This window comes from Dendrobium catenatum, unplaced genomic scaffold, assembly GCF_001605985.2.
Source record: "Dendrobium catenatum unplaced genomic scaffold, ASM160598v2 fragScaff_scaffold_1188, whole genome shotgun sequence".
In the NCBI taxonomy this organism is placed as follows: Eukaryota; Viridiplantae; Streptophyta; class Magnoliopsida; order Asparagales; family Orchidaceae; genus Dendrobium; species Dendrobium catenatum.
This window is the reverse complement of record NW_021319650.1, coordinates 244,855-267,061: the sequence shown is the minus strand read 5'-3', so window position 1 is coordinate 267,061 and position 22,207 is coordinate 244,855. Positions and strand designations below refer to the sequence as shown.

The 22,207-nt window shown below is 34.7% G+C and overlaps 1 protein-coding gene across 11 annotated transcripts in view; it reads left to right on the top strand.

Annotated features, from left to right (window-relative positions):
• Positions 1–22,207, top strand: part of LOC110108390 (succinate dehydrogenase assembly factor 1, mitochondrial) — a 71,895-nt gene that overhangs the window by 47,034 nt on the left and 2,654 nt on the right. For 5 of the 11 annotated variants that reach the window (XM_028698945.1, XM_028698944.1, XM_028698950.1 and 2 more), the window contains one exon: positions 1,916–1,975. The exons of 2 other annotated variants lie outside the window; for them this stretch is intronic. In XM_028698945.1, coding sequence (XP_028554778.1) covers positions 1,916–1,975 — 60 coding nt within the window. Of the gene's footprint in view, positions 1–160; positions 487–509; positions 1,444–1,915; positions 1,976–7,722; positions 8,980–22,207 lie in introns of those variants that run through there. 4 more of the 11 variants (XM_028698954.1, XM_028698951.1, XM_028698949.1 and 1 more) reach the window with 4 other exon arrangements.

Genomic DNA, 22,207 nt, shown 5'->3' with positions numbered 1-22,207 from the left:
AGATCAATTGAAACTTATCAAACCGGCTGCAATTTAATTAATCAAGATCTCAATTCGATTATGATGAGCTCTCCGATTAAATCTAATTAAAACAAAATCTGCTTGAATCCATTTAAAATAAAATTCAACTTATTTCAATTTAATCAGCCATGTTTATCCTTTCCAAATATAGCACTTAATGATCTCATTACAATCTATACTACTATTAAAGTGTTGCTTGTGATTCTTCCCATATAGCATCCTGAGCGTTCGTTTAAAAACTTTATCTTAATATCCATCATTAATTTTTTAAACTGCATCTGCTGGCGAACCAATATCACACTTTTCTTCTTTCAAGGCATCCTCCTTATTTCTTCTTTGTATCAACGCATCCCTATACGAAATGGCGCATTCCCTTTTGTGTTATAAAATTTCATATGCTGTCGAAGAAATGTCTATACACTGCGAACGTTTTGCTCGCTCGCCGGATACAACAAACATCCTAAGGTGAACTTATTAACTTTATGTTCAATTTCTATGATTTCTCTTCACCTTCTTCCTAATTTTTTTTACTCCACGCATCCGCTCACCGAAGTCCCCTGTCTCGCTTCCCTCTCTCGATAATGTAAATTTTTTTTTCTTCCCCTTTGAAGCCCTAAATTCCTACTTCAACATTTTCTAGGTTTCACAATTCGATAATCATCTATCTCCTTTCTCCCATGTCCTTATACTCTTGTTTTTCATACCTTTTTTTTTTCTTCGTCATTGTCGTTTTATCCCTGGAGGAAATTAATGCGTCGCTCTGGCACCACCGATTGGGATCTACATTGGGCCAAGTCGATGGAAACAAACCTTCCGGGCTTCTATGCAAAGAAGAGAACGACATCAATCCACTTTTCTTCCGGGTGGCTATGAAGAAAAGGTTTACAATTCGGTAATCCACCGATTCCATTTCCCCTTTCGAATAGTTGTTTGCTTTTCCTCCTTACCATTTCTTCTCCTCTATGTTTTTCTTCTCCTCTCTGCCGTGTTCTTCTCCTATACTACATTTTGTTGTTGTCTTTTCCTCTTCATTTCTAAGTTTCTTTTCTAATTGGCCTCGCAATGGTTCCAAGAACTTCATCACCGAAGCCAACCAAATACCTCCACTTATTTCTACAAAACGTCAACAGATAGAAGAGCGCAGCTGCAAAAAAAGTTTGGTTAATAACTCACAAAATTCTCTCAATAAAAATCGTTAATGGCTAGCCGAGGTTTCAGGCATCATCAAGGGCGAGAACACCAGGCAATGAATTTCCTTCCAAAAGCTCCAAGCTCGCAGCACCGCCTGTAGAGATATGGCTCATCTTATCAACAAGCACAATTTTCTCTACAACAGCAACAGAGTTGCCCCCGCCAATGATAGTCGTGACACCTCCACTAAGATCAGCCAATTTCTTGGCAATAACCTGAGATAATTAAATGGTAGGGTGAGAATTAGGCTTCATAACTTTTTTATGAAGATAGAAGTTTTATAATATAATTGAAATGGATTGTTCATCAATCCAAAAGCTCCTTTATTGTTCTTTATTTCTAAGGATCTATTTTGGATGATGCTTGAGTGGGATGTGGTGTTCTGGAACTATTTTATTTTATTTGTCATACAATGAAATTTATTGATTTGTAGTAATACATCATGTTTGTTGCATCCCAGGTTTCCTAATTCTTGCAGGTGCAGTTAGTCAAAGAACGCCATCATTGACTCATTGTGATCAAAACCAGGGAAAAAATTCCATTTGCTTTGGGATGAAATTTTAATTCTAACATTAGATTATATTTATCAATTAGCTGCACTCAAACCTTTGTTATATGTGCAAAGTTTGACTTTTCTATGCCCATGAGTTATTCACATAAAAATGCATTTGTGCATTTCTCTTATTTACAAATTTTGTTTCAGTTTGTTAATGACTTACTAAATCCTGCTGGTCAGAACTTGAGAATTAGGGAAGGCCTTCAGGTAGGCTATATATATTTGTTTGTTTAATTAACTTTTTTTATTACTGTTTCTGGTCTGATTTGCTTTTAAAATATGTTATTGATCTTGTTTAAATTACTAATAATAGGAGAGGTGTATGCAAATCCTAAAATAACAAAGACTATTTATGCCATACTTACAAATTCAAAGGGACATCTCATTGAATTCCCAAATATGAGTTTCATATATCTTAGTGTTGGTCTCTCTTAATGCCCCCGGCCATCCCAACCCCAATCTTTTTTCATTTTACATTACATTGCATTAAAAAAAAATTACTTCAAAGCAAAAAACAAGAAGTATTCTAATGCATTTCTTTTATAATTGCATGCACAGTCATATTTATGCAGGTTACTTCACAGAAGGCAAGTTTGGTTAGGGGAAACCAAAGATTAAACCCAACTTGATTTGTTCACCTGGTACATTTGGTCATTCATATAACATTTCTGAATTTTCTATTGGGGATCTTGGTTCTAATGTTTTGGCTTATTCAGTCCCAACCAAACCAACTTAGTTAAATATTGCGTGCAATGATGGTATGGAAGGGGTGACTAAACTAAGAAAATGAGAATAACATTGATGGTTTGAGGCATTCAATATTTATGAGTATGACATGCAATGATGTTATGAAAGGGGTGACTGAACTAAGAAAATTAGTGTGTCATTGATAAGCATATGATCGAATATTATGAGTGCAATTAATTTGGCGGGAATGCTTTTAGAGTATGTTGAAGTTTTGGAGTGATCGAAGAATTTCTAACCACTTTCCGCCTACATCAAAGGTTAAATATGATGTATTCTACTTTGTAATGGTGGATGAACTTATATTGAAAGCTAGACGTCATAAATTGTGCTATTCACATATTTGATAATTCTTTTAGTCTAATTATGAATAAATGAAAAGTTAATATAATTCTGCAAAAGTTTTAGTAGAAAAGGGCTTAGGATTTAGTGAATAGAAAGTTATATAGCCTACTTAATAATGGTTTAGAATTATCTAACACTTAGCTGTGGCACATTTATTTTGAGAATTATGATATATTGACATTTTTTACGAGAAGAGTAAATATTCGGGCGTTGAATTGGAGAGGAGAGTTTGGGATATTGCGTACGAAGACAATATAACGGTGCCTTAATGGATGATTTATAGAATATGACATTATGTAGTGTGAATATGAGTGTTAGGTGCATTCACAAGTAAGTTGAGTTTTGTAGAAATGCAAATGCATGCAAAAAAAACCTTAAAAGGATAGAGAGCAAAAGCATATATATATTTGTGAGCTTGTGGAAGTAGAGCTTATTGAAATGAAGTTTATAGATTTGTAAGTGAGTGAACTTCAAACCTCTAAAGGAGGGCATAGAATAAAGTCAAAAGTAATAAGGAGGAAAAAGGGTAGAATAAATGTCACATCATATTAAAAAATGTGTAAATAGAATGAAAATCTTATGCATATTTAGTTGAATTGAACTTGAAAGGGCTTGTAAAGTTGATAGTAGATACTTATTATAAAGCAAATAATATCAACGACATAATCTCTATTCACTTAAGTTTACTTATTGGCAGCACAAGTTTGTTAGAATAAGCTTCCTTTGGATTGGTTTGTGGTTGCTCTGGGATGCCATTTTTATCAATAACTCTGCTTTTCGTTCATACTCAACCATTATTTCTTCCCTACTTAACATCTCCATTTTTTTTCCATCTTTTTCTTCTAACCTTTATTACTTGTCTTTCCTATTTCTCTTCCATTTTTTTTTCTGGTGTTAATCTATTCTTCTTGCTTCTGAAACTTTTATTCACAAATACCCTTTAGTGAAAAATAAAAAATGAAAATAAATTAATTAATTAATTAAAAAAATGTTATTTATAATTTCATTAAAGTTGACGATCATTAATGTCTATAGTTTATTGGATACTACATTGTTTATTATGAAAATATTATGTCTTACCTTAATAATTTTTATTATTTTCTTCTTCTTGATTCTACAATATTATGTTGCCATTATTTGCTCAATGCATTTGAGATACTTTCCAAGTGAATCTAAATTTATATATTGGTTTGTTCTTAAGACTGTTATGCATAAATTTTAGTTGAGTGGTGGCACGTAGCTATCATTATTGGCCTCATCCCAAGTCCAATCTATTTGATGACATTTTATATTGTTGTAAATAGTGTAGATGATAACTTGTATTGGTGTACCAAGATTGTGTTGACGAATATTTTCACATCGACTCGACCCCGATCGAGCCCGACTAGGCTTGATCACGCTCGATCAACTCAATTGATCATCGTCGAGGTGAAATTAATCCGAATTAAGCCCCGATTTAATTAAATTAAACCCAATTTAATTTAATTAAACCCAATTTAATTTAATTAAAATCAAATCAATCCAAATCAAACCCTGTCGAGCGTCGTCGAGCCCAATTGACGCAATTCGACGCCGATTCAAGCTTAATTTCGCAAATTAGTTTGATCAGACCCAATCGGACCCAAACCGACTCAAATCGGTTTGCGTCGAGTCCGATTCGGGCTCAATTTCAGCCCTAATTTACGAATTGGGGCTAAATTAAATTTTGAAATCAAATTTCCAAATCTAGGGTTCATATTTCACATGAAATCCTGTCCTAATTCCCTCGTTTCTCACATCAAGGGAGCCTGATTGGCCATTTCGGTCGGTGGCTCTGCTGGGCGTGCTCCTCTAAGAGCACGAGAGGGAGTAGGAGGGAGCATTCGACTCCCCTTTTCGTTTCCGTCCCGACCCAGAGAAAAGGAGAGAGAGCGAGAGAGGGCGATTTCCACGCCCAGGCTTCCGTTCGCCCTTCCTCTTGCGTGCGAAACCGTCGGCCGAACCTCCTGAAGGCTTCGGTTTCTTCCTTGCTGCCTGTCACCCTCCTTCCAGCGAGCCAAAGCCGCAAGTGTGCGGCTTTTCTAGGTGAAAGGGAGAAGGGAGTTTTGGGGCTTGAGATCTTCTCATTCCAAAGAAGAAAATCAAAAGCTAAGCCCTCCGTTTGCTTTATTTCTCAAAGTTAGTGGCTTCTCTTCCTTCCTCTTTCGTAGCAATTTGAAGGCTGTTGGAGACTTCCAAACAGCAAGGGAAAGCTTCGAAATTCTCCAAACAGCAGCTTGGAGTCTTCAAAACGCCTTGGACAGCAGCGGCGAGTTCCGGAGCGGCTTGGACAGCGAATTGGAGCTTGGAGCGGAGCTTGGACAGCAGTTAGAACTTGGATTGGAGCTTGGACAGCAGCTTGGACAGAAATTTGGAGCGCTAGGACAAACCGAGAGAGGTATACCACTAAAACTTAGTGAAACCTAGGGTCCCCCAAGGCCAATTGTTGTGTGGTTGACGCCCCCGAACCTTAGGACCTTAGAAACTTCAATTTTTGCTCTCCCAAAATCCCCCGTTGGCTGTCCTCTTCATAAGTCAATGAAAATTTGGTAATTTTCATTTGTGGATTCTCATGTGAGAGTCCCAAGAGGATTCTAATGCGCATAAAGGTGTTGGATTGGTGTCCAACCCCTCTCAAATGCATGATTTTGCACTCATATTGCATGCTTAGCCTTCGCCTACGAATGGACCATAGGATTTGATGATCTTTTTTCTATCCCAAAATGAATGTTGAGACGTAGGTTTTGTTGAGTTCTAGGTTGTACCTACTCAATGCTAATGTCATGGCAAAATTGACATAGGATTTAGGGTTTTGCATTTGTCAACTTGCAATTTTCTCTATGACTTGGTTAGATGCCCAAATGCATTTGATAACTTGTTGTAGAATTTTATTTGAACTCTTAAAGGTTCATTTTACAAATTCTAGAGCAAGTAGGGTTGATCAATCTTATTTTGGGTGTGTTGCAAAGCTTGTAAAGAAAATAACAAGTGGACATTCCCTCTATTGTATCAAAATTCCTTAATTTGGAGAACCATCTACACACGCATACATTCTAGGTTCTTTCTTAGATCATATTGGAACCAAATCCCAAGTTCTTCCCTTCTTTGTTTGTTGAAAAGACAAAATCAACAAACAATCATTCCCCCTCTTTGGACACCAAACGTTCAAAGGAAATCCTCCAATTTGTAATCCCTAAGTTGCATTTTGGACAATTCCTTTTCCTACAAGCCCAAATTGTAGGAAACCTCAAAATTTCTCTTCATTAGCCTAACTTCAAATTAGGCAAATGAATTCGTCTCTTTGAATATCAAATGTTCAAAGAACATTTATGGATTTGCAACTCATGAGTTGCATGTTCCTTCCCTCTTTTCTACAACTCAAAAGTTGTAGGAAATCTAATCATTCTCCTAAACCCAAACTAGGAGAATGCATTCTCCTCTTTGGACAACAAATGCTCAAAGAACTTCCATTGATTTATAATCTCTAAATTGCATCTTTCCCTCTTTCCTACAAGTCAAGATTGTAGGAGAGCATCTAAACTCATTTTCATGCTCTCAAGCCCAAGTTGGGAGAATGAATTCCTCTCTTTGAACACCAAATGTTCAAAGAGGTTTTAGAAGCTTGCAACCCAAAGTTGCATCTTCTCTTCTCCTTTATACAACTCAAAAGTTGTACGAAAGTTTCATTCTCTCAATTCACGTTGAGAGTGAATCAATCTTATTATAAGTCATTCATCTTTTCCTTCGACTCCAAAAATTCTAAGGAATCCTCCCAACCTTAGCCCAAAAGCTATAAATTCCCAACTCTCCTCCAGCTCTAAAGTTGTAGGAGATTTTTCCTCTCTTTAGCTCCAAAAGTTAGAGGGAGTTCTCCTACATTTAGCCCAAAACTAAATGTTGGATCTCTATCCTTTCTTCCCTTAGCTCCAAAAGCTAAGGAGAATTCTTCCACATGTAGCCCAAAAGCTACATGTTGGACATCTTCCTTAGACCCAAAATCTAAGTAATCTCTTCCACTCAACCCAAATTGAGTGATCTTTCCTATGACATTTAAAATGCTAAACTGTAGATGTCCCTTAGGAGTTGTCAATTCTGTTGAAGTTCATCCTACCCTATTGGATGAATTTCACCAAGTCCTAAGTGAAGCCTCTTAGGCAAGTCTATCTTACCATATTAGATTGACAATTCTCTTATCCAAACATTAAGAGAACTCCAAAAACACCTAAAAATTACTTAGGTTCCTTTTGATACAATGATTAATCATCTCTCTCAAAAGGCGGGATGCCTATATCATTGTATCTTAGGATTCATAAGTAACAGACTTGCCCAAAAGCAAGCAGTGGTTACTTTATGGGTTATTCATAACCCTTCTAAATATGAAAATGTTAAAAATCAAATAAAATCATTAAGTCACAAACAACTTAAAGTGAAACCACCCCTGGATAAAGATTAAACATCTTCATTCCAAAATAAAACCAAAGACCCTTAGTGTGACATGCTATACAAGGCTCACACACTTAGGTGACAGCCCCTTAGGCATGCTAGGATTAGGATTTTTCTTTTCTGCGCATGTGTTTGATGTTGTGGTGTGATTGCCCTTGAATTTCTGTATTGTGGGCACTTGCCCTTAAGTGGATAGTGTAGAAATATACATGTTCTTCTTGCAAGTGGTCATATCTAAAAGGGGGCGCTCATAAATAATAAACTGCTTGCATGACAAGTACTGCTTAAAACCCCCCAAAGATGTGGCTAATAGGGTGGAAGCATGTGTTTGGCACTCTAAGTGCTAAATAAAATTCTGAATGTAATGCTTTATTATATGAACTGCTTATAACTCTATTTTGCAGGTTTGAGTCTTTCTCTTTTCAAACATGTATTTGATAGAAGTATGAATTGTATCAAACTTGTGGGGGTTTGGAGCAAAAGAGTGAAGTGGACTAGAAGGATGTACTTGCCAAAGGTGAAGCCCAATGTCCATTCAAAAGTCAAGAGCCTGAAGAACCCCCCACAAGTAGAGTCTGTAATTTGACTGGGTTGTATAATGACAGGCAACTCAGCTGTCAAATCTGGTTGTAATAATGTGGACTCTATTTACATTCCTTGCATTTGATATATATACAAGCATATTTTGAATGTTTACTTGATTGTGCAATAAAAAAGCATGTCTTTTCTTTAAGTTTCTTCTCTTGTTCATTTGGGTATGGCCTGGACTGTGATGCGGTAGGCTCTTTGGACAAAAATAAGATTTCTACTCATTAAAATGTAATCAATCTAAAAATTGACTTAGGCTCCACGATTTTCTAAACAAAAAGAAACTTGCATGACTCCCTTCAAGGAGCTAAGTTTTCAAAATAAAAACAATCATGCATAGCTCAAAGCATGTTGCATATAGAAAGCCCTCACTTAAGGACTAGATAACAAAAAAAATCTTTCTTTCGTGAGTCAGCATTATGCATACCCACATGTATGGGCATTTTGGCCTCAAAGCCAAGCTATAAGTCCTACCTTCTAAATAAAAATAATCCTACCACTCTTCATTTGCATTGAGACTGGATATCATGATTTTAAAAGCGAGTAGGAGGGTTTAGCTGGTAGTCCCTTCTAGGCGGGACAGTAAATCCAGAGGTCGGGCAGGCTATTCATCTTGTGAGGTGTAGTTTGTAAGCCCCTTTGCACTCGTTAGATTTAGGTTCGAGGCACTACCTATCGGTAGTCCTCACCTTAGTCTTAGGGTCTGAGGCACGGGTTGATTCCAAATCACCCTATAAGCCCTCACCTTTCGGGCAATTCCTACAACATGTGCTGTTGGAATGTAAGCCCCAACTTTCTAATAAACTGATCAAACTTAAACAAAAATTAGAGTTCAAAAATATAAAACGTAACATAGGATAGTTTGGGCACCTCTGAGTTTCCTCTCAGAATCAAATGCCCATACTTTACCTCCTTTGACTTTCATTCCCAAAATCTAATCCTTAGTTGATCAACTTCTCCTTGAAATTCCTAAAAGGCCAAAATCCTTTTGCTAGGACTTTCATGGATTTAAAAAAAAAAAAAACTTTAGTCAATGTCTAAAATGACTTGCAAAAGAAAGAAAAACCACTAGTTTAATCAAAAGTTTTCCCAAACCAAAGTTTGGGATGTAATTAACCATAGGGGCTTGCCCCTATGGGACGTCTGTACCCCAGAAATAAATAAACCCCACTCGACCAAATATCGAGTGGGGGAATCTCTGTTATAATTGTAAATTTTGTTATTGAGTACATAAGGAAATGATATTTTTATCCTTCGGGGTAATATATCATGTTCTTATGCCGTACTCGATCATAAAATATGCAATCCGTTTGAGGATACAAAAATTCTCCAACAGATTGCATTTAAGAACACAATTAAAGCACTTAAAGATGTGTTCGTCGTAATGGAATCATAATTAAGCCATCCATGAAAGAGCAAGTGCAATTATCCACATAGCATTTTATCAGTTAGTTGGCTTACCTTGGTAGAAGTGAAAGAACATCTAGCAAGAGATAGAGAGAACATTGACAAATACAGTTGGATATATATGATTTAACAGTTTCTTTGTCTAACCTAGTTGGGATTTCAGTTGGGGTTGTTGTATTAATATTAGCATTTATTATAAAATCATAATATTTGTATTGTACTTTCTTTTTTGCTTTATTTTCTTGATCTTATATAGATATAATTGTAATAATATTAAATTAATCCAAGATTGAATGATATATGTTGAACTATGAATTAAAGCGAGTTAACTTAAGATTTTTCTGCCACTTTATTGAAAACGGCACAATGGTTTTTGATGCACTAAAATTTAAGTTAATGTGTAGGGAACGAAAAACGTAAGTCTTTTCTTGGTACCAGCTATTGCGTTGTTGATTTTTGTAATTTTTTTCCACATTATTTTTTTACATAACATGTGCTCATAAGCATTGGGGTTCAGATTGTAAGTTCGAAGACATGAAATCTTCTTGGTAGTAGAAATTCTTGAGAATAGCAAATAACGAGTATTTACCGAATATAATTATGATGTTGATCTATGCAAGCTTAGGAAAATAAATAAAAGCATCAATCCATCATCTGTTCATGAAATTTACTTCAGTGGTTCAAACATTGGTAAAGGAATGAAGATTGGTGTTGTTTCTGGGATGATTGCTCTGACTGAGTTTTAATAACTTGAATTAATTTAAAGTTCCAAAGCATGATGATTTTGTTTTCATGGCCTCAATAATTTAAGAATATCAGGAAACTGTAGCTATAGGAAGAACATTTGCTGACATGAAGGGTTATCAGTTGGATGGAAACAAAGAAATGCTCGCCCTTGGAACTATGAACATTCTTGGATCCAAGAGTTCGTGCTTTATATCCACTTTTAATAAAAGGAATGCAAGTAGGAACTCGATTCATTTCATGCTATATTGAAATCGGAAATTTAATTTTTTTCCTCCTAAAGTAGAATGCCCTATTGTCAAACTGAGGTGGTCCTATTCATGTGCCAAACTACTCCTGTGTTGTACTGCTATATTATCTTAACAACTATGAATTGAATAAAGAACATACAATTCTTCTTGCCCTTTTTTTTCATTTTTTACTTGTTGCAGCTGAATATGTATATATTTATAAGTGATTGCTTCTTTGAAACACATTTTCTTACTACTATTTACTCTTGCTACTTAATTTTATATTTTTTTTCTATGTGAAATAGGAATATAACATTAAAACACATATATGTTATTATTAAGCTTATCCTACTTGACATTGAAAATTTGAAACTTTGAAGTTTACTTACATGTTAAACCATAAATATATATTAGCTTTCTTATATTAAATTGTTCGATTCCTTTTAAGAACTATCTATTGGTTTATAAAATTCAACTTTCTAACAGATCAGTAGCAATTCCATTCATACATTTATGGAATTATTCCACATCAAAGGAAACTATAATTGCTTAACCAAAGCAGCAACAACTCCCTAAACTCATTGAAAATTTTTTATATCTATTCTTATGCCATTTTTACTTTTACACTTGTTATTAAAAAAATTATGTATTTTTTAGTATTGAATTGTAAAAATATATTTATATATTTTTATACAATATTTTAAAGAAATATATATAACTTCTTACTAATATAAATAGTAATTAGAATTACTTGTATTAATAAAGCACATAAAAATAAAAATTTTATTTTATTTCAAAAGTAAAGTAAATAATTTATGATATTAAATTTTTTTTGCTCTCCAAAATATATATTATATGCGTATAAAAATTTATCTATAACTATAAAAATTGTATAACTACTATTATAAGTTTTAGTTTTGAGTCTCCTCATATGTCATCTTAATTTTACAATGCAAAACATTAAATAAAATTGCACACTTAATTTTTTACTATTGATAGAAGCCTATCCCAATCAAAACAAAATTTCGTGTTTCGTTCTTATCTAATATCTTTAAGATTTAGGGTAGGGGTGTCAATTTCGGGTCGGGCTCGGGTCGAACCCAAAATTGATCTGGCACTATTTGGGTTCGGGTCAACCCGACCCGTTTTTACAAGCGGGTCGATTTTCCGGACCCGAACCCGACCCGTTTCGAGTTCGGGTCAACCCGACGATGGCGCGATGCGACCTCGGGTCTGGCGGGCAGGGCCGGTCAGGCGGATTTCCGGGTCATTCCCGGGTTCCCGGGTCATCCCGAACCCGACCTGATTTTGCTAACTGGTCGGTTTTCTGGACCCGAACCCGACCAGCTTCGGGTTCGGGTCAACCCAATTTCAAAATTTTCGGGTTGGGTCCAATATTGACAGATCGAATTTAGGGCTTATATTGAATTGTAAAATTATATTTATATTAAATATGTATTTTTTAGTATTGAATTATAAATTATATTTATATTTTATTACATAATTTTTTTTTAAAAATTATAACTTCTAACCAATATAAATAATAATTAGCATTACTTGTACTAATAAAGCAGATGAAAATAATTTTTTTTCTTAATACGCGAAAAAATTATTAAATTTTTTATTATGATAGTTTTTTTATTAATTGCTTTTATCACTACATAAAGCTGTAAGCACTAAACCATCAAGTTATGGGAGCTTGGCATTTAAGTGACTTTGGATTGTCTTATTTGTTATTTTGAGTGCTGATTAATAATCATTGAGATAAGGGTAAATGTTGATGATTGTGATGATAATAATGATATGTTTTTCTGAGGTGCACAATTTCGTGGTGGTCAGTACTTGGCATCATTTTTATATTTATGGTTGTACATTTAGGACATCATTGTTACAGAAATGCAATGTGTATTCACAATATTTTAGAGCTTTGAATTGTTCTTCATACTTTATAACTTTGAATTGATCATATACAACAAATGTATGAGATTATTATTTTATTATTATTATAAGCCAAATTATTTTCTTTCTAATATTTTTTCCCTCTTTTTTTTTTTACAATCGATTGACCTTGCCATAATTCTATAATCTATTTGAATTGTATAATATGTTTTCATGTATTGATTAATTATTTTAGTTATCTTGTGTTTTTTTTTTCACTAAGAATATGCTTGATTTATTTTTTACCATTTACATTTTAAATTTATCTTGGATTTAAACTTTGGCATTAGAGTAAGATTCGTAGTAGAAATATAGGTATTTTTATAGATAAGAGTTTGAAGGATAATGTTATAAAAATAAATAGGATTGAAAATAGAATTATACCTTTAAAGATTGTTGTTGATACTAAGATTGTTAATATTATAAGTGCTTATGCTCCTCTAATAGGTTTGGATATGAGTTCTAAATTAAATTTTTGGAATGAATTAGAAGAATTAATACAAAATATATATCTTGAAGAAAGAGTTTTTATTGGAGGTGATTTAAATGGACATATTGGTAGAGAGGTAGATGATATTAAAAGTATTCATGGTGGCCATGGGTTTGGAACGACAAATGAATGTGACAAGACCATATTAGATTTTTATTTATCTTATAATTTTTTAATTGCTAATATTTTATTTAAAAAAAATGAGCATCTCATCATTTATAAAAATGGATATAGTATAACTCTGATTGACTATTTTCTTATAAGAAAATTAGATCGTTTAGATTGCAAATATTATAAAGTTATTTCGAGTGAAAATTTATGTACCCAACATCGATTATTAGTTTTGGACTTTAAGATAAATTGACAGAAAATAAAAAATAAAGTAAAATGATTTTCAAGGATTATATGGGGCATTTAAAGTATATTAACAAAAATTGATTTAATTGTAAAAATTTTGATAATTGGGAAAGATATAAAGAGACTCGTAAGGAATCTACGAAAGCAATATGCAATGCACAAACCTTAGCTTTTAGTGGTTTATATAATAGATTAAATATTAAGGAGGGAGAAATATATATATGTATAAGTTAGTCAAACTAAGAGATAGGAGTAGTAAGGATAGTTCAAGTGAAGTGTTTTAAGGATAAAGATAAAAAAAATACTTTTCTTAGAAGATGATATTCAAGAAAGGTGGATGAGATATTTTGCTAAACTTTTTAATGAAGATTGTGAAAATAAGATTGACTATAGTGACCTTAGCACCCTAAATGAAAATAAAGATTTCTATTTTTATCGGCGTATTAGTAAAATTAAAGCTAGAGAGGCTTTAAATAAAATGAATGGTGGAAAAGCTGTTGGACCTGATGATAATCCAATAAAGGCATAAAAATGCTTAGGAGATGAAAGAACTTCTTGGCTTCCTAAACTTTTTAATATTGTTTTGAAGACTAAAACGATGTCAGATGAGTGAAGAATGAGTGTGTTAATTCTTATTTTTATTAATAAAGGTGATGCACAATATTGTACGAATTATAGAGGAATTAAGTTTGTGTCATACTTTAAAATTATGGGAGCGAGTTATGGAGCATAGGTTGCGGCGTGATACTAATGTTTCTCAAAATCAAATTGGATTCATGCCGGGTAGGTCGACTATGCAAGTCATATATTTATTAAGAGGTTTTATGGAGAAATATAGAGAAAATAAGGAGGATCTACATATGATATTTATTGATTTAGAAAAAGCATATGATAAAGTTCCAATAGAAGTGCTATGGAGAGTTCTTGAAAAGAAAGAAGTTAATAACGCTTATTCACAAATCATTAAAGATATGTATGCATGAACTATTACTTGTGTTCAAACACAAGGTAGTTTGACCAATTATTTCCCTATTTCGGTTGGGTTACATCAAGGGTCAGCCTTAAGCCCATATCTTTTTTCTTTAGTCATGGATGTTCTCACTAGACATTTGCAAGAGGATGTACCTTGTTGTATGCTTTTTGCTGATGATATTCTTCTTGTTGGTAAGACTAGAGAGGGAGTTAAAGGTAAACTTGAATTATGGAGGTCAACCGTAGAGTCTAAAAGTTTTCGCTTGAATAGATCTAAAATGGAATATATGGAGTGTAATTTTAGCAGTAATAGACTTAGTGAGGGGATTATGACTTTGAGCGATCAAGTCATTAATAAGAGTACACATTTTAGATATCTTTGATCAATTGTTCATAGTGATGGTGAATAGATGGAGATATTATCAACAGAATTCAATTTCAATTTCTTCATCCAACTCCAATAGTTATCTTCACTTATGTCTTCATATAATCTCTCCAAAGCTAAAGCTGAAATGGATTTGCCCGAACATTGAATAACTCCAACTGATCTTTATTAACATCTGAATGAATAGGTACAGATAGAATGGTCTCCACCAGATAATTTCCAAAAAATTGCTTCAGCTTACATACATTACACTCTCCAGTTATAAAACCCGAAAGATATTATGTTTCTTGAGTTAAATTTGCTACAAAAGTAGGCCATTTCTTAATAAATTTATCCAAAATCCATGTATCTTTAATTGTATTAACATTCGCACCAGTAGATACCCTTCCATTTAACAATTGGATGCAGAAACTTTGCTCCATTCAAAATAATCTTCTATGTAGATGAAAAATAACTCTTACTTTCAGCATTCCACACATCAAAACCATACTTAGAAACCAAGGTTCTGTTGAGAAGGGAATTTGGATTTGAAATGAAGTTCTAAGCAAATTTAGCCCTCAAAGGGCCTAATTTCTTCCACAACAGACTGCAAACCACGACCACCTTTCCTCATTGGCTTACACAAAATGTCCCAAGCAACATAATGAAGGAAACTACCATCATTCTTATGCCATAAAAAACTCCTACACATCTTATCAAAGTCATTTAAAACCCCCAAAGAAACTAATGAATGTGTTGATAAAAAGATATGAAGAGAAAGAAAAACTGAGTTAAGAAGAAGTAACTTTCCGGCAAGTGAAATGAACCTATTTCCCCATATATTCAATCTATTAGAAGCTTTTTCTATCATATTTTGAAAATATGAAAAAAACAGTCTTCTTAACATAATCTTAACTCCCAAATAATCCATTTCACTCACCATCTTGAAACCCATCATCTTTGAAAGAGTTCTCCCTTTTCTTCTCTTAACCGACTTCCCAAATAGAATAGAAGATTTAAGCATATTAATTTTATGTCCAGTCCATTTATAGTAATCACTGAGAATTTTTTTTCACTTCATGCTCTTGCAATTGGCTTCTGAAAAAATAACTATATCATCAGCATACAATAAATGAGAGATTTTAGGAGCATTCGGAGCCACCTTAATACCAACAATCCTACCTCTTTGAGCAAACGCATTAATTAACAATTGTGAGCACATAATAAAAAGATAAGGGGATAAAGACACCCTTGCCTAAACCCACTTTTTGCCTCAATCCTTTTTGAATTAATACCATTGACCATAATAAAGAATTTTGGATTCACCACACACTCCATAATAAGATTTGAGAATTTCCTTGGAAATCCAAAACTTTCTAACACTAGATTAAGAGTAGACCTGATGAGGACATCATATTTCGACACGTGTACCATCACCGGAGACGCAGATCGATGGCTACGATCCAGAGCTTCTACTTATGATTTATTTGCATTTTTATTTTATTCTTGTATTTCTTGTTTCCTAGTTTGCCCCTGTGGGCATTGAGTCGCTTATATAGCCCGAATTGTCATTTGTGTCATTTCGATTTTATTTCATTTTGGCATACTTATATGAGGCCTCATGCATTGTAATGAGGAGTTGATGATTAAATGAAAAGCTTTTGCTTCTTGGTGATCTCTTTGTGAGTTCAACCCTCCTCGATCTCTTAGTGAGTTCGTCGGAGAGGATAGATCTCTTTGTGAGTTCTAGATCTTATTTTTGCCAAACTATTTTTGTCTTCAAGAGTACTCGATTTTTCGCCAAGCTATTTTCGAGGAAATCCGGATTGAAGATATTGGAGGTGAGTGAATCCGTGGCTCATTGAATCCCTAGAAGGATTTCCCTTTCTCCCTTGTTTGGATCCTTGCCGCCGCTCCCCCCCCCCTATCAACCCGCCGGCCAGCAGCCGGCCAGCCACCAGCCGGCCAGTAGCCCGTCGGCCAGCCCGCCAGCCCCATCCCGCCGCCTCCCCCTTTGGATCCTCCCATCATTTGAATTTCCAATCTCTTGATTTATTCACTTTCCTAATTTATGCCTACTCAATTAGGAAAGTCCATTAAAGAGATTAAAGCCAAATTTGAAATTCAAATTTGCTTCCCTCTCATCTTAAATCTATTTGGGGAAGTTACTTAAGATATAATTAAATCTGAAATTGGAATTCAGATTTAATTAAATTATTTACTTAAACTTGGGCCCCACTTTCATAACTCCTAAATTCCTCTCCCCTCTTCATATGTCCGGCCCCCCTTAATGGGCTCTCTCCCCCTTCCAAATTCCATTAATAGCACCACAAATTCAGCCCAAATCTTCTCCCCTTTGCCGCCCCCTCTCCCCTCCTTGGAATAATTTGAATTTCAAATTAAATCTCTCCCCTAAACCACCCAAATCTGAATTTAATTCAGATTTCCTGCACTTTCTATTCAGCCCCCACCATAACCGAATCCCCCTAGTTCTCACGCCGGCCAACCCTCTCCACTCCAAGCCACCACCTCCTCCCTCCCCTCGTCTTCTCGGATGCTTCCTCAACTCCCGGCAAGAATGCATGGCGGAACTCGAATGGAACTTTGGATTTGTGCATGACGATCGAGATCAAGTCGACATCATCCAATCACTGTTCTTTGACGTGGGCTTTGATTTCGACGATACCATTGAAGAATACATCGACCGTATCCATTACACCTTAGTTGACGTGATCGACGAGCAAAGGTCAAAGGGATGTTGGATCATCATTGGACGACAACCATCCTCCACCACTCCGGCCACCTATCCAAGAACGACGATCCTAGGTTCCTTCTTCCTCGGAGTGACCTCGATTCTAATGTGGAGACTTTTCTTCCGCTAAAGCCTAGACTATTTGAGCGTATGGGCTCCAAAGGTGAAAGTTTTCATTATTAAATCGTGGATTCTTGTTTATCATCGTAGCTTTACAATTACTCTTTGCGTTTTCTTGAATTGTTTGGTTAATCGACTTCACTCTTCTTTGCCTAAGCAAGTTAAAGACTAAGAACTCTGAGGATCATTCCTTGTCATAAGTAATAACTTTATTTTGGGAACATTTTGTTAATGCGCTCTCTTTAATTTCTTAAGTAACTCCTGTTTGTTTCACATCAAGACCATCCCATATTATCATATGCTTGCTCCATATCAATTTTGATTGCCATCAACCCCTTCTTCGATTTTGAATATCTAAATTTATTGAATAATTCTTGGGCAAGTAAAATCTGATCAGACATAGATTGACCTTTCATAAATGCATATTGAACTTTTGAAATGATCTTTGGGAATAAATAATTCATCATATTTAATAACATTCTCGCCACAATCTTATAAATAGATTTGCAGAGGCTTATAGGACAATAATTAGAAGGCATCAAAGGATTTTTCACCTTCGGAATCAACACCACATTTGTTTCCTTCCACACAGGACACAAATTACCATAAGTGAAAAAAGAACTAATAGCCATCCAAACATCATCTTTAATAAAAGACCAACAAGATTTAATAAAGGAATAAGTTATCCCATCATTACCTAGTGACTTATTAGCCTCCAACTGTTTAACAACAATCTCCAGTTCATCCTTTGAGAATTCTTTTTCTAGCATCATTCTATCACCATCATCTAGTTTCATTGAAGGAGAAGGCCAATCTCTCAAAGTTCATTTACGTTCCCTCCATTTTTTTTAAAGAAATCATAGAAAATTTCTTCTATCCTTCCTTTGTCTTCAATCAATGAACCACTGCTATCTTTCACTTAATTAATCCAATTTTCATTTCTCCTAGCCATTGCATAAGCATGAAAGAACTTTGAATTAGAGTCACATTTTTCCATCCATCGAACTTTTGCTCTCCGTCTCTACCACGTACTAAGACGACCAAGTGTTGAATTGAGTTCATTAACCTTTGATTCTAAAAAAAACAATCTCTGGTCTGAAAGTCCATAACTGGCTTCTTCTTCTTGTAATTCCAGAATCTCTTCTTTAAGGTTTTTCTTCAAATCATATAAGTTTTTGTGTATTTACTCCAAAAGAATAAAGCCTTTAATGCTCTTCTAAACTTTTTATTCAGAATATCCACAACGTCTCCCTTAATAGCTTTTTTCCAAGAGTGAAAAACAATTGAATAAGAAGTTGGATATGTTGCCCAAACATCTTCAAACATCACAGTTCTTCTCCTTCGAATACCAGAAGAGAAGATTTTTAGCATAATAGGACAATGGTCCGAAGCCACTCTAGCCAAATGTCTAACAACGACCAATTTCAAATTTTTTAATGCAGCAGAGTTAATGATATACTGATCCAATCTTTCTAAAATTCTAACTCCACATTTGTTGTTACGCCAAGTATATCTAGGACCAACTATTCCAACCTCATGAAAGTCACAATTTCTCATAAAAGAATGCATATCTTGAGGCCCTTGAGAAAAGACAAACTTCTTACCTCCTCTTTTATCATCTTGAGACAAAAAACAGTTTAAGTCTCCTCCTACAACAGATGGAAGTTGTCTTCTTGAAATTTCCTCCAAGCTACTCCACAAGCTTTTTCTCTTGTAACCATCCCTACTCCCATAAATTGTGGCTACCAACCACACACCTTTATTAGCAATGTTAAGTTCACCCACTACAATTTGAGAAGATGCTTCTATAACTGAAAAGGAAGCAATGTCCAACCTCCAGCAAACCATGATAACACCAGATAAACCTTCTGCAGGAAAGAGGAAAAAGTCCCACTTGTCACCAATAAATTCCTTGAATCAAAACTATCTATTGAAGAAAATTTTGTTTTAACCAGGCAACAAAAAAAGAATCATAATCTTTCACAATCTCTTTCAAATACCAAGAGGCTTCACTATTTGTTCTTCTTCATTTCCAAAAAAATTAAAGTCATTTAAGGTTGAAAGTGGGATTAGCCCCACTAACCTTGTTCTTCACCAAGTCACTTTTTCTACTGCGAGAAAGTAAGTTAACATTACCAAGCGATCTTAGCTCTTTTTTTAGTTTGAACTTAACCACACCCGAAGTGACCCCCTCCAACTTATCAGGTGAATCAACACATCTTTCCCCTTCATCTACCAATTCCCCATCTTCTCGATCATTAATAGTAGAATCAACAAGCTCCACCATAGCCTTCATACTCTCATCAGCATTTTATGTATCCAGTACCTTAAACATATTCACATCTATTGGTAAAGCCATAGATTCCTTACCAACAACAGCTTGGTTAGGATTCTTCTTCATTTGGTCTTCTGAATTGCCACAAACCTTGTCAACACACTTCAAATCTTTCACCCCATTACCATTACCTTTCTCTGTAACTATTTGTTCTTCTTCATTACTCACTAACTATTTGTTCTTCTTCATTACTCACTGGCAAAGCATCACAGCATTCCACAACACTATTCTTCATTTCCAATCCAATTCCAGTGATATCTCTTTGCTGAACTTTCTTGAAATAAACAGGAGCAACTTTATTAGGAATACCTTTCTTCTGAATACCTCTGAAATTATTAGAAAAATTTCTTCTTCTTTCATAGTTAACATGTATCCAAGGACCATACAAAGATCCCTTATATATCTAACATCTGCTCAGACTTCTCATCATTAATATTTGCTGAAGTAGAATTCCCCACACCTTCATTAGAAACAAAATTATTCTCCACAATGCAATCATTAATCAAATGACCAATTTTTCCACATTTGAAATAAAATGTGAAAATTTTCTCATACTCCAGTTTTTTAAAAAATCGGCCTCCTTTTCACCCAAACACCCAAAGTTTCTTGTCTATTGCAACACGAACACAAACCCTTGCATCCTCTCTTCTTCCCCACTGGAACATATTACCATCTATCAAAAGAGGTAACCCCCTAAAGAAGCAATTCTCGATACATTTATCTCATCCCAATAATGAAGTGGTAAATGCGGCATCATCACCCAGAGAGGAGATGTCAACCCCTTCAAAGTAGTAGAAAATCCTGTAGTCCACTTATCTTTACCCACTATATGCCCACTCACAAACCACGGGCCTCCTGATAATACATTTTCCATTGATTTATAAGAAAAAAGGAGCATAACACCCATCCTAAACCAAGAATAGTTATATGGAACTTTCCAAACTGCATCCATTGCCTACGTAACTCAGTCGCAATCATCAGATATTTTTACCAAACGCCTTCATTACTACAGAAAACTGCAGTTTCTCATAATCGGCTTTAACACTTGGTTCATGCAGTTTTACAGCCAAACCATCCTCTGATAAAATCGAATCATCTTTAGTAAAACTAATTCTAATATTAGGACGCCTTATCCAAGAATTACCAGGTGTTATGCCCTCTCCGCCTTTATTTCCTTTACAAATTTCTCCTTAAACATTTTCACAAACACCTGATAGATCATTCACGACCTTCACATCAACAGAATTTTCCTTACTGTTTGCAATTCCAAATCTGTTGACAATAAGCTTCATATCTAATGATGACGATGCTTCAAAGTCATTCGGTCTTCTCAACAAAGAGATATTACTATTAGCACGTGGAGTCTAGAACGTCAAACCATCATATACTTCTTTATCTTTACTGATAATTGAAGATATCACCTTAGCACAGTCAATTACAGGTTCTTTGATCACCAAAGAGCCTTCTTTGACAATCATCTTATGACCTTATTGCAATTCACCACTACGAGAACCATGAGGAGTCAGATCAAAGGGATTTCGGCGGCCAAAAATGACTGCCGATGGATCCCCCGCCATGTGCGGAAGATCCGCCAACTAAAGCCGGAAGAGGAAATTTGAAAAAAAATGGTAGTTTCTCTCTCTAGGAAACGGGAGCTTCTCTCTCTTAAGATGTGCCTCATCATTATGTTAAAGGTAAATTTTATGAAAATAAAATTTCAATTAGGTCAACGTTATTGCATGAATTTTGAGTGTTGGACACTAAAAAAAGTTAATGATATCTAACTTAAGGAATGATTGAAAATTAATATTTGCTAAAATTAAGAAGGATGAATTAAGGAATGATTGTATCAAAGGAATAATCGATGTGTAATGAATTGAAGATAAAGGTAATTGAAAATATATTTAAATGTTTTGGATGTGTATGCTATAGGAGATAAAATGTGCACGTTAGACATGTAGATAAAATAAGTATATGAGGATTGAGAGGAAGGGCTAAACTTAAACTTAAGGTTATGTAGATAGAAGTTGTTTAAAATAATTTGCAAAAAATACGTTTAACACTCTAGAGTGCATCTTATAAGAACTAATGAAAAATGAGGATTTATAAAACAAACTCCAAATAATTGGCATAATACTAATGATGAGGATGACTAGGTGGCATAATCTCTAGTCATTTAACAAGAGTATAATATTTATGGAAAAATTCTGTGAACGCTATTACTACAATATCTCCCATCTCCTTTAAATCTCTTGAAGCTAGTTCTATTCTTTCTCCTTTCTTTATTAATCTATTGTGTATTTGATATTTTCATTTAGTTCATGAAAAACTATATTTAATGCAGCTCCCATTTAATAAAATTAGGCCAATCGTGGCCCATCGCCATAAAGGCGGCACGTTTGAGTCAACTTGGTAAGTTTTGTAGTTGAACAAACTTACGAAGGAGGATCATACTAGCTTGTTGACTCCGAAGGGGGCCATCCCATCCGTAGTATATATATATATATATATATATCTTCATCTTTAGATTGGACCCTACACCCTGTCCACCAGTAAATGCTATTAATCTGCAGATTGTGTGGTCTTATTTGC